At 47.3% G+C, this 13,770-nt stretch overlaps 2 protein-coding genes across 6 annotated transcripts in view; one reads left to right on the top strand and one right to left on the bottom strand.

Moving 5' to 3' along the window:
- The window catches only part of GOLGA3 (golgin A3), a 44,608-nt gene extending 40,335 nt beyond the window's left edge, over positions 1–4,273 (top strand). For all 5 annotated transcript variants that reach the window (XM_065904095.1, XM_065904096.1, XM_065904091.1 and 2 more), the window contains exons 23-24: positions 234–397; positions 943–4,273. In XM_065904095.1, the coding sequence (XP_065760167.1) occupies positions 234–397; positions 943–1,159 (381 nt within the window). In that variant the 3' untranslated portion in view covers positions 1,160–4,273. The remainder of the gene's footprint in view (positions 1–233; positions 398–942) is intronic.
- FBRSL1 (fibrosin like 1) overlaps positions 1–13,770 on the bottom strand; it is a 412,476-nt gene that overhangs the window by 168,026 nt on the left and 230,680 nt on the right. The window lies entirely within an intron of this gene.

Here is a 13,770-nt window from a genome sequence, read left to right as displayed (position 1 = left end):
TCAAGGCCTTGGTCACTCTGGAAAGCCCCACCTGTGAGCTGTCATTAGGGGCCTTCCGGTCAGGTCCATGCCCCTGAAGAGGCAGGACCGTAGTATTTGTTACATGGTTAGGAAGAAGATTTTCTATTCAGCAGACATTTCCTGAGCCCCCCGTGTGATGGCAGGGACTCTTGGGGAATGGGTGGGGAGGTAAGCCTCCAAGTGGGAAACTAGCCATGTGCTTTGAAAAACAGAGAAAGGAGCCAAAAGGAGAAGCCAGCTCTTCCAGCCCCGTGACACCGGTGAAGATCCCTGACTGCCCTGTTCCGGCCTCGCTGCTGGAGGAGCTGTTGCGGCCCCCACCTGCCGTGAGCAAGGAACCCCTCAAGAACCTCAACAGCTGCCTCCAGCAGCTCAAGTACGACCCACACTGGGCTCCGCGGCTTAGTCTTTACAGATAAACTGCTTAACTTGGAAGAATCTTTCCTGTTACAGCACCCCTTGTCCAGCAGAGGCTGAGCAGCTCTGGGGATGGGGGGTGGGAGGGGAACATGGGGTCTCTAAGGTGGGAGCTGTCCTGAGCTAAATGACCCTCAGTGGCCAGGCAGCAGGAAGCCCGTGTCTGGAGAGTGTGGGCAGGTATTGTTTTTGACCCCGAAGAAGCCAGGAAGGACAGACTCAGCTCTGTCTTCCCCACATTCTCCCCGAGCAGCGGCCAATGTGTGCAGAGCTGCCTGGCCTGTGGGCGGAGGAAAATGCCCAGAGTCCCTTTTGTTCTGTGACCCAATCAGTTTGCTGGTCCCAGTAGAGAGGTTCAATGAGTCCTGAGTGTGAGCACCTGCCATCCAGTTGAGGCTCGTTAGGGCTGAGTCCCAGGTGATGGGCTGTCTCTAAGGGAGCAGCAGCGCCCTCCCTGGCTCTCCTTTGACCGCGTCCCTTCCTTTCCCTCCCCTGTCTCCCCAGGCAGGAGATGGACAGCCTGCAGCGCCAGATGGAGGCACACGCAGTCACTGTGCATGAGTCGCTGTCCTCATGGACTCAGGGGGACCCTGCCAGCCCCTCACTGCCGGGAGATCACGCCAACCCTAGAGGAGACACAGAGCGGCATGGTCAGGGCAGGGCCCCGCGAGAAGGGCTTGGAACAGTGACCGCCGAGCATCCCCACCCCGAGTGTTTGTAACTACCGTGAGGAGTGTTCTCTCATCAATGTTATTTATTTGTGTGCTCTTATGTTTTTCTAAGAGGTGAAGTTTAAGTTTTGCATTTGCCTTTTCAAGGAGTAAAATAACAAAACAGGAGCCAAGGATTGAGAAATAATCATTTGCAGATCACAACCAGCTTTTCCCATGAAGTGACCAAATCTTAAAAACCTAATTTAGGTCTCAGTGAGACATTTTTGGATGTGTCTGAGGCATATGTGTAGAAGGAGGTATCTTAGGCACGACCATAGACGCTGCTCTCGGATGGTCGCTGGTAGAGACGTTGCACAGCTGAGTCCAATTTCTCACTCCCCTGCCTGATTCAGTCAGTTTTACTACCCTGCAGGAGTGAGGCTTCATTTGCACCTTTGGTTTTTATTTTATTTTATTTTGAGTTCAAAAGCCATCTCTCCATAGGATGTGTATATAAATACTGAAAATCATAATCTAAACTTTAAAAAGTATATCCTTATATTATTTAAGAATGATTCGAATTGTCTTTTTATTGATTGCCTTTTGAAAATCTGCTGTTAGGAAATAATGTACATGTAGGATTTAGGAATGTCAGAAAATTATATTTTAAGAAATGTATTTACCTTCCAAAGCCAAATATTCTTAGACAGAAGTTCTTTGTTATTTTAGTTTCACTTTATTTTGAGGGTCTTTCCTTGTCATGAGTGCACAACGCTCACCTGTTCGAGCCCTGATCCTGCATGGCCTCGCTCACCCCAGCCAACCCCTGGGCAGGCCTGATGACCACCAGGATGCCACACAGACACCACGGTCAGCAGGTGCTGGGGAGGTGCATGAGGTGTGGGGAGGGGCAGGGGCTTCAGGAGAAGAGAGGAGGGGAGGCGAGGAGAAGAAGGTAGGGCTGCCTGCAGGCTCCCAAAATGGGAGCAAGGCGTCCCCAGGCCTCCCACTTTGCCTTTGTGTGGAAGTGTCCATCAGTACCTGTGTGGTCATCAAGAGATTTGCCAGCCTCTGTGTGTGACAGTCTTCAGAAGGGCCTTCCCCTCTCATCTACGGAGCAGCAAGGTTTCTGAAAGGGGCAGGTCAGCACAAGAGGGTCTCTGGAGCCTCCCATGTGGGACGCCTTATTGGAAACCAGACACCCCAAGTGTGTGAGGTCCCACCTAGAATGACTGAGACTCGAGGTTTGAAAGTCTGTCACTAGTTTGCTAAGATGATGTCAAATAATGTTTATTGTTCCAAGCGGAGAGAGAGAGATTGGGTATGTGTGCCCCCCATGCAGGGCGACTGGTCTGAAGATGAAGCCTGCGGTGTTACTGATCAGGCCAGACACGCTCATGTGACCTCATCACCTGGGTCTCTTGTGGAGAAAACAGCGTGGTGTTTTTAAGCTGCTTGCATTCTCTCACAATATGCTGTTAGAAGGTTAACCAGTAAGGTTAAAATAGCACTAACCAGAAAGGTGTTGAGCATTTTAAAAAGTTCTCCAGCAAGTATTGGAACTTCTAAAATACGTATATCATTTGTACAGGGTTATTCTTGGAAATTATACTTGAAACTTCATTATAAATATATTCTACTTTTCCTTCTAAGTTGGAAATCATTTTTGAAAAAGCTGTTTTTGTACCATTGGAAAAGAAAAATGGTAATTTACGTTCTTATTTATTTTGACTGCGTTATCCTTTAATTTTAGAGCCAAGAAGTCACTTAGCCTCACTTTGTAGCTGCTTTCTCGCTCCTTGCTAAGGTTTTCTAGAAAATCGTGCATCATCTTCCTTAGGAAACGATGAGCGAATCTTGAGTGTGTCTGTCAAGAGAAAGCCAGTGTCTGTCTTTCACCCCTTTTCCTTTGTGGATTCACCCTTTTCAGCAGCAGCACCTCCTTGGGGCTCCTGCCAACCTCCTGCACCAGCCCCGTCCGTGGTTCCGTGCCAGCCTGGCCTGCCTCTGGCCCCAGCGCTCTGGCTGCCCCCGCCCCCTGCCCGTCCTGTGTGCCCCTTGTGCCGTCGTGTCTGGCCTGCAGTTCCCGAGCTGGGGCCCTTGTGTCCAGGCTTCCTTAACAGATCATCCTGAAGGAGGCAGTTGGACTGAAGTCACCTGCTCTTGGTTTGTTAAGGCTTTTTTTTCCTCTGAGGGACTTTACTGGCACTCCTGCCTCCCAGCATTTGAAATCTTCTTCCATGGGCAGAAGTGGGAATTAGGAATTTCCTCATGGAAAGCAACAGTCAACTCTGGAGTACTTGTAGAAACACATTCGTCGTCACGTTGCATTTGTGTATGTTGTTAATCTTGTACCTCGTGTCCTCACTAGAGGGCGTGTCAGCTTGGACACTTCATGATGTTATGACTTGATTTTCTTATGTTCCAAAAATAACTCATCGCAAGGTGGTTATCATTGATTTTTCCACGGTACCCATCACATAGATGCCACGGATTTACATGCCTTTGTTCTACTATTCGGGAGGTGTAACAGGCATTGTTTTTGGTAGGATGTGAAACTGGCTCATTCTCTGGCCTGGGGTCCAGGTACCAAGATGGGCCTTGAAGAAGACAGCCCGTGGAAGGCTGTGTTAGGAAGATTCTCATTAAACTCTTCCTCAGTTTAAAGACTTTTCTTGGTCTTAAGGATACTGCTAAAGCCATGGGCCTGCAGAGTCATCAGGACATATAATCCTATGAGTATTTTTTTAACAAAAATTAAATGTCATGTAAAGACTGCTAGTAGTGAAAGGGACCAGCGGATCTGAAAGAGAAACGTCTCGGAGCCTCCCCAAGGGCCCATGACGTGCATAGTGCGGGGACATGTGAGACACTCTGAGCCTTTACTCAAACAAGTCACTTACTCCCATGCCAGGCGATTCTCAGCATATGGTGGTCTCAGGTTATGATCGGATCCTTGAGGGTCATGTTTCAGAGGATCTAGAAAACTCGGTGGTGTTAAGTTATTCATGTCTATTAAAAATTTTCTCATTAAAAGGGAGTCCTCAAGTTGGGGCTGTTCAGGGGAAAGGTGTCACCATGCACAACAAATTGTAACTTTAAAAAGCATGTTGATTTTTTTATAAATTTAAGTGTGCTTGGGAATTCCTTGAATTTTGTGCAATAAACTATTTTTTGTTAAAGATTTTTATATTTCATTGGGGGTGGCTATACATTTTGTCATATCTGGGAGTAACTTTTACCTCATTTTATTAACCAACTCTGTTCAAACACTTAAAAAAATTGTATTCTGCCAAAGCTTCAGATGGCTGTGAAATCTAGCTTCTTGTGACTGCTTTTGACCAAGCAGAAGAGCAGCACCTGGCCCGTATCTCTTCCTTCTTTTTGTAGCTTCACTCATCTCCATGTGCTAGTGATCATAGAGGTGGGACGTGTTCACAGAGTAACACTCCTTCACAGGGGAGACACTTCTGAATAAACCACTCTTAAGGCTGCTGACGTGCCGCACATGTGCTTCCTGGCCTGGAGTGTTGTCCAGCCCCGGCCTCCGCTGACCATCCCTTGCCCACCGCAGTCAGCCTTGTGGGTCCCCAGTCTCACCCGTCTTTTTCATTCACACTTTGTTTTCAATCAATGAGAGTAAACCGGATGTAGATTCTTCACTTAAATGTTATCATTCTTCAGTTAAATGTTATCATATCAGCATGGTAAAAAATGTACAGAAAATCAGAAGTTAATCAGTGATCACAGAATTTGATTTTGTGATGGGACAGATAAATGTTTTCTTGTGCCTCTGCCTCATTAGTGTCTATAAGCAATTCAGGGTCAGGCATTCTGTGTACCACCCAGACCTAAATGAAACTGCTCTGACTGCCTCCTTTTGTGACCTTAACTTCCTGAAACATTGAGATGCAAATTCTCATCTTTACAATAGTCATGAAGGGGGTGATCATAGGTATCAACTTTTTCCTTTTCCTATAAAGCTGCTACACATTTGCAGACCCTGAACAAATGAGTTGATGGATTATTTTTAAGCTGTATCTCTTCGTCACACAGAGGTTCTGTGCTGTACCCTCCTAACAGTCGTACAGTGGGTGTTACAGGAGTGGTCCAAGTGAAGATTTAAGGGCAGCTGCTTCCTGGCTCCAGGGGGGGCCTGAGTACCAGCAGAAACACGTGCTGAGTCCTCCAGATCACGCAGGCTTCTCTGTCGTCAGGCAGACTAGGTTGGGAGTAGAGAGAGGATTACTGATGCCATGGTGCCCAGTGTCATGGGTAAGCATGATAGCTGTTGGAAGAGTCTCCAAGCCTTCCCCTTAGATGAGGCGGAGTTCTTAAGTCAGCAGCAGTGGCCCAAACCAGAAGCAGCATTTATTGGAATTCTGCTTGCCTTTATGCCTGTTTCACTTAAGGAAGAATGTTGCAGCTTCTGGTAAAAAAAAAAAAAAAGTTATCTTTGGCAGTGCCTTTTTCCTGGAAACAAAGGAGGTGTTAAACTGTATTGCTGATCCTTTTGTCTGCCTGTTGGGGGGGCGGGGGCTGCACACCTATGCCAGGCCTCTTCTCCCATCCCAGCCCGTCCGTGTGCTGAGTGGGCGCCTCCAGGAGCTCAGAGCAGCCTCTGCCCCAAGCAGCATGCTTCTGGGCCGGGTTGGAATTGGAAACATGTGGATCACTGTGGCATCTGGAGGTGCAAGCACCTAGAAGTTCTCATCGAGTCAGCCTTCCTTCACCTGGTCTGGGAGTTGCGGGAGGAAGTGACCCACGGGGTTTTTACACATAATCTGCAGGGAACATTTCTGGGCTCGTGAGTTCTCACAGGACCTTCATTTTGTTTGTGAGCTTTCAGTGTGCATTTCTAAATACCTGATGGACACTTCAAGGTGATTTTCCTATACTTCAGCCTTGGTGTGTTGAAAGCCAAAGGGCTCGCCTTCATCCAGAAAATGGCCCCTTCCCTTGACTGACTGACTTACAGTGATAGAGTCCCCCTGACCTCCTAACCCTCAGGGTCTCATCGCTGGTCTGGCCCAGCCCACAGCTCTTTCACAGCCCAGGTCTCTGCTTCATGCCCCCTTCCTTCTCCGCATCAGCTTGGAATCTGGCTTACCTATAGACCCAGCCCTGTGACGGTGTCCAGGCCTTCAGAGGCATCCTCCTCGCTCTGCTGCCCGGAACACATGCTTGCTGGTCCTGCAGGTGGCCTGCTGCCCTGCAGGACTAAGTTCTATACACATGACCCTGATTGGCCTCTCTCACTTCTCGGTGGAGCTTTGTTTGACCAAACTTCAGAGCCTTCACCAGTGCTGTTCTCTGCCTCCCTAGACACACACGGCAAGTTGGCAGGCTCAGCTCCCTGAGCCGGAGAGAGGGTGCACAGCATTGGCCACCTGCTGCAAATCTTTCCCCAAGGTGACAGCCTCATCCTTGGGTGGTACTCCCAGTCAGCGTGAACACCTGAGTGACGGTGCCAGCAGCTGACCCACAATGGGTGGCAGGTGGCAGCAACAGTGAACCTGTTCTCTCAAGCCCCTGGAGACTGGGGGTGACATGACCCAGCCTGTCCTGGCCAGTCCGAGTGCCCACAACAGGCCAGAGTGCCCTGGGCCTTGCTTGGACAACTCGCCCTCTCCCTTTGTAGCCAACTGCCGACGCCTTGCCTTTTGATCAGTAACCACAGGTCAGGCTGGGCAGTCACCCACTTCCCAGAGCTATTCAAAACCAGCTCTGCAGGAGGAAGAAACCTGATGCCTATCATCTGATGAGGTGTAAGAACCCCACTGGGGCAGATGGGACACGACCACTGGGAAGTCACTGGAGCTGGGGAGGGTTGTGGGCGGTCACGGGAGACTGGCACACCAGGCTGTCCCCTCGTGATGGGACAGGTAAGCAGAAAATAGACCTGGGTCACCTTTTGTAAAACCTTCCCGGGGGGGGGGGGGGTTGTCAGTGGTAAAGAGTTCACTTGCCAATGCAGGAGGCACAGGTTTGATCTCTGGTCCAGGTCCTAGGTGCTATGAAACAACTAAGCCCTTGCACCACAACTTTTGAGCCTGTGCTCTTAGACCCCAGGAACTGCAACTGCTGAGGCCATGCACTGCAACTCCTAAAGCCCAAGTGCCTAGAGCCCATGCTCACAAGAGAAGCCACGGCAATGAGAAGTCTGAGCACCGCAACTAGAGAAAAGTCCACGCAGCAACGAACACCCAGCACAGCCAAAAACAAAATAAATAAATCTTTTTTAAAAAAAGAAAAATGGAGGTAGGGATCAGGGTAGGAGACAAACTGCAATCATGAATTAGATTAAACCAGCTTCTTTCCCAAAAGACCATCAAGTTTCTTAAACTTAATTTTCTCTTCATTTGTAGAAGTCCACTTCTACCTACAGGGATTTACATCTCAAATTCATTTCTACCTCAAAGGTGAATAGTGGCCAATACAGTGTTGGCTTCTTTTAACAGTGGAATTGTGCATCACCACCACCGCCCCCACACCATCCCAGTGTTGTTTAATGGATCGTAGACTGCATTAGATGGCAGTTAGGAGGATTCAGCCATAATAGGATTCCTATTGTTAGCTGGATTCCATAGAAAATCCTGGTATTAAGATACTTGTTAGGCTGGTAAAGCTGCTATGAGACCCTGAAATTTAGTGGCTTAAATGAGAGAAGTTTCTCTTTCATGAAACAGCCCGAGCAGTAAAACAGAACTCATAAGGGCAGCTTCTAGTGCCTTCTAATCTCCCACCTGTGGCCTAGGATAGCTGCTCCAGGTCCCACTTCCTGTCTGCATTTCTCAAAAGGAAGACATGTTGCATACCCTCATCCAAGGGTACCGCTCCCTAGCAGTGTACACTGTCTGTTGCCTCCACTTAGTCATTGGGCCACAGGATGTGTGTTTAGCTGGACAACAGTGTGTCCAGCTCCAGCTGGGACTTCTGTTATTAAAAGAATGGATGCTACTGGCAACAGCCTCTATCACCATATACAATCTCTCAGATCAGTTCTCTCCGCTCTGATTCACTGGGATTTATGATTACTATAACAAAATCCCTCACAAAGGAGGCTGATGCTGCTACTGCTTGTGTGCATGCTCAGTTGCTCAGTCATGTCCAACTCTTTCTGACCCCATGGACTGGCTCTTCTGTCCATGGGATTTTTCAGGCAAGAATACTGGAGTGGGTTGCCAATTCCTTCTCCAGGGGATCATCCCTACCCAGGGTTCAAACCCTTGGTCTCATGCCTCCTGCGTTGCAAGTAGATTCTTTACCACTTAGTCATTGGGGAAGCCCTTAAAGTCGTATATATAACTTTTATAATTTTTAAAAACTATAGAAGTGGTAGTAACAGCTAATGTTTATAAAGTCTTGCACTGTAGCAAGAGCCTGGCACATATTAATCTTCATCTCTGAGACAGTGCAATTATCATTCTATTTTATCCCTGAAAAAAAAAAACACAACACAGGGAAATTAAAGAATTCATCTAAAGTTACCTGACAGGCAAGGGCGGTCTGATCCAGTGCTTGGAGCTCTCATCACTGAACAATGGCACAGACTCAGAAATGTCAAGTCTGAGGAGAGGCTGGGGATAGAGATCCATCCTCAAGTACTTAGAAATTAAAGAGAATATAAGATAAGATCTCATCTAACAGGATGCTCTTTATCCCTTTTCAAATGTGGTTATTTTATTGTCTTCACCCTGTGGCATGTGGAATCCTAGTTCCCTTCAGTTCAGTTCAGTTCAGTTGCTCAGTCGTGTCCGACTCTTTGCGACCCCATGAATCGCAGCAAGCCAGGCCTCCCTGTCCATCACCAACTCCTGGAGTTTACTCAAAATCATGCCCATCAGGTCGGTGATGCCATCCAGCCATCTCATCCTCTGTCGTCCCCTTCTCCTGCCCCCAATCCTCCCAGCATCAGGGTCTTTTCCAACGAGTCAACTCTTCGAATGAAGTGGCCAAAGTACTGGATGGAGTTTCAGCTTCAGCATCAGTCCTTCCAATGAACACACAGGACTGATCTCCTTTAGGATGGACTGATTGGATCTCCTTGCAGTCCAAGGGACTCTCAAGAGTCTTCTCCAACACCACAGTTCAAAAGCATCAATTTTTCGGCGCTCAGCTTTCTTCACAGTCCAACTCTCACATCCATACATGACCAGTGGAAAAACCATAGCCTTGACCAGACGGACCTTTGTTGGCGAAGTAATGTCTCTGCTTTTTAATATGCTATCTAGGTTGGTCATCACTTTCCTTCCTAGTTCCCTTACTAGGGATCAAACCAGCACTCTGCAGTAGAAGCACAGAGTCTTAACTACTGAACCACCAGGGAAGTCCCTATTCCTTTTTAAATGTAGACAAAACATATGCTAAAATAGGCATAGATTTTAAGTGTATATTTTGGTGAGTTTTGACAAATGTCAATCGAATGTGTACTGGTATTCCTATCAACGCAAGTAAGATGCAGAGCGCTTCACTCAGTGGAAGTCCCTCATGTCCCTCCCAGTTCACCACCCCACTCAGAGGCAACCCCTGGTCCGACTTCTATCACCAGAAACTTTGCCTTGAGCTTGAGCCTCTTATAAATGAAATTATGCAGTATTGTTTTTGTGTGGCGTTCTCAGCAAGGTTTTGATTCAGCCACCTTGTAGCTAATAAACCTCTGTGCAGGATTATCATATGACGATTCTAAATTTGTTTATCCGTTCTTCTGGGGTTTACCCAAACAACCTGGGTGTTTCTTGCTTGGCTATTCTGAATAAAGCTGCTGTGAACATTCTGAGAACTTTCATTTTTCACACCCAGGCCCGCACTGCTGAACCACAGGGAGGCATACATTTAACTTCACTAGAAACTGCTTCGTGTTTTTCAAAAAAGTGGTTGATTCATTTTACACTCCTACCAGCAGTGTATGAGAATTCTAACACAGCCCTACATCCTCACAAACATTTGATACTGTCAGTCTTCTAATTTTAACCATTCCTGCTGGGTAGAAAGCAATATCATTGTGGGTTTGATTTGGACTTCATACATTCTCAAATTCACTGACTCTTTAATTGTTTTGCTCAATTGACTGTTCAGTTCAGTTCAGTCCAGTCGCTCAGTCGTGTCCGACTTTTTGTGACCCCATGAATCGTAGCACGCCAGGCCTCCCTGTCCATCACCAACTCCCAGAGTTTATTCAAACTCATGTTCATCGAGTCGATGATGCCATCCAGCCATCTCATCCTCTGTCGTCCCCTTCTCCTGCCCCCAATCCTCCCAGCATCAGGGTCTTTTCCAACGAGTCAACTCTTCGAATGAAGTGGCCAAAGTACTGGATGGAGTTTCAGCTTCAGCATCAGTCCTTCCAATGAACACACAGGACTGATCTCCTTTAGGATGGACTGATTGGATCTCCTTGCAGTCCAAGGGACTCTCAAGAGTCTTCTCCAACACCACAGTTCAAAAGCATCAATTTTTCGGCGCTCAGCTTTCTTCACAGTCCAACTCTCACATCCATACATGACCAGTGGAAAAACCATAGCCTTGACCAGACGGACCTTTGTTGGCGAAGTAATGTCTCTGCTTTTTAATATGCTATCTAGGTTGGTCATCACTTTCCTTCCTAGTTCCCTTACTAGGGATCAAACCAGCACTCTGCAGTAGAAGCACAGAGTCTTAACTACTGAACCACCAGGGAAGTCCCTATTCCTTTTTAAATGTAGACAAAACATATGCTAAAATAGGCATAGATTTTAAGTGTATATTTTGGTGAGTTTTGACAAATGTCAATCGAATGTGTACTGGTATTCCTATCAACGCAAGTAAGATGCAGAGCGCTTCACTCAGTGGAAGTCCCTCATGTCCCTCCCAGTTCACCACCCCACTCAGAGGCAACCCCTGGTCCGACTTCTATCACCAGAAACTTTGCCTTGAGCTTGAGCCTCTTATAAATGAAATTATGCAGTATTGTTTTTGTGTGGCGTTCTCAGCAAGGTTTTGATTCAGCCACCTTGTAGCTAATAAACCTCTGTGCAGGATTATCATATGACGATTCTAAATTTGTTTATCCGTTCTTCTGGGGTTTACCCAAACAACCTGGGTGTTTCTTGCTTGGCTATTCTGAATAAAGCTGCTGTGAACATTCTGAGAACTTTCATTTTTCACACCCAGGCCCGCACTGCTGAACCACAGGGAGGCATACATTTAACTTCACTAGAAACTGCTTCGTGTTTTTCAAAAAAGTGGTTGATTCATTTTACACTCCTACCAGCAGTGTATGAGAATTCTAACACAGCCCTACATCCTCACAAACATTTGATACTGTCAGTCTTCTAATTTTAACCATTCCTGCTGGGTAGAAAGCAATATCATTGTGGGTTTGATTTGGACTTCATACATTCTCAAATTCACTGACTCTTTAATTGTTTTGCTCAATTGACTGTTCAGTTCAGTTCAGTCCAGTCGCTCAGTCGTGTCCGACTTTTTGTGACCCCATGAATCGTAGCACGCCAGGCCTCCCTGTCCATCACCAACTCCCAGAGTTTATTCAAACTCATGTTCATCGAGTCGATGATGCCATCCAGCCATCTCATCCTCTGTCGTCCCCTTCTCCTTCTGCCCCCAACCCCTCCCAGCATCAGGGTCTTTTCCAATGAGTCAACCCTTCGAATGAGGTGGCCAAAGTACTGGAGGTTCAGCTTCAGCATCAGACCTTCCAATGAAAACCCAGGACTGATCTCCTTTAGGATGGACTGGTGGATCTCCTTGCAGTCCAAGGGACTCTCAAGAGTCTTCTCCAACACCACAGTTCAAAAGCATCAATTTTTCGGCGCTCAGCTTTCTTCACAGTCCAACTCTCACATCCATACATGACCAGTGGAAAAACCATAGCCTTGACCAGACGGACCTTTGTTGGCAAAGTAATGTCTCTGCTTTTTAATATGCCATCTAGGTTGGTCATAACTTTCCTTCCAAGGAGTAAGCATCTTTTAATTTCATGGCTGCAATCACCATCTGCAGTGATTTTGGAGCCCCCAAAATAAAGCCTGACAGTGTTTCCACTGTTTCCCATCTACTTCCCATGAAGTGATGAGACCAGATGCCATGATCTTAGTTTTCTGAATGTTGAGCTTTAAGCCAATTTTTTCACTCTCCTCTTTCACTTTCATCAAGAGGCTTTTTAGTTCCTCTTCAGATGGGCAGAGTCAGATTATCTGCCTGACCTGTGAAGAGGAACTAAAAAGCCACTTGATGAAAGTGAAAGAGGAATTGACTATTAGTACTGTCCAATTAATTTTTTTAACCAAGGAAGTCAATTTTATTTCTTTAGGGTTTTTTTCTATTTAAAAAGTAAATGTATACACAGTAAAATTCGCCTTTGTATTGTACATGCCTGAGAGTTTTGACAAGAGTAGTTGTGTGACCCCATCACTATTAAGATAGATGCTTCCACCAGTCGCTAAAATTGCCTAAGCCACTGTATAGTCAGCCCTTCCCCTGCCTGCAGCAATCACTTCCCTGCCTGTCCATCTACGTGGAAGTCCAGTGAATGGGGTCATCTGGTCACCTTAGGTACATCTGTCCACTGTGTCTGGGAAGCCATGGGTGTCTCCAGGGATAGGATGGTGAGAAAGTAACATACACTGGCTAAGAAAGTAAGGCGAGTCAGATAAGCTAGATAAGCCAAATGCAGACATGAGTCTGCTGCCAAGTTAAAAGGAATTGTTGCACAGAAGAACCAATTCTGACTCCACGCTGGAACTGTTTCTTTGACTTGTTTTTCGTTGCTGTTATTATAATCATACATAAATGGCACGCCTCAAAGGACCCTGCTCCTCTGCCTGACTGTTAAAGTGGGTTTGTTCAGCTCATAGAGAGATAATCTGACCCTGCCCACCTGCGCATGGCTGCAAGAGAGATTAACACATCCCTTCCAAAGACTGGCCATTTCCAGAGATGTTTTGCAAGACTGATGGCCCTTTTTACTTCCTAATCATCTCTCCCTCTCTATTCTGCCTTTCGACTTTGGTTCCTCGTTAATTCTGTCTGTCTATATAAAAAAAAACATGTCATCCTGAGACTTTTAGTCTGCCATCTTCTCAGTCAGACAGCTCTCCAAATAAATTCTTATTCCTTGCCACTACACCTCGTCTCTTGGACTCATCGGGCCCGCCTTGCGCGAGCACAGCAAGCTTCAACTCGGTAACAGTCATGCTGCAGCTAGAAAGTGCACGGAGAAACTTGTCTTCTAGAATCACAAGCTGTCAGAAACCTTGTTTGAAAGTATGTCCGTAAGTAAAATACTAGGTGCTGGCCTGTAGGAGTTTGGTCGCTCTGAACCGCAAAGCAGCCGCGTTTCCACCTAGCGCAACAGAGAAACCAAAGCGGTTCATTTGTGGTTCCACCGCGACTGGAACCCGGGCCTGGCCTGAACCCCCAGCACAACCTCCTCCCAGACCCCAGGGACTCTCTCGGAGACCCGCCCGCGCCTGGACATCCTCTTTCTAAGGCTCCAGGCCCGGCCTCAAGGATCTGTGGCTCTGCCTTCGGACCCGCCCCTGGGGGCCGTCTGCCTGCCCGAGGACCCCGCGCGCCGGCTGCCCGCGCCACTGCCCGACCACGCCGTCACGCGCCCTGAGCCTGAAGGCGCGCCGGCAGCGGCCGCGCTCCCTTGTAGGGCCGCCGGGCGCCGTCGTGG

Source organism: Muntiacus reevesi, chromosome 13, assembly GCF_963930625.1.
Source record: "Muntiacus reevesi chromosome 13, mMunRee1.1, whole genome shotgun sequence".
NCBI lineage: Eukaryota > Metazoa > Chordata > Mammalia > Artiodactyla > Cervidae > Muntiacus > Muntiacus reevesi.
This window is presented reverse-complemented; position numbering and strand designations above follow the sequence as displayed.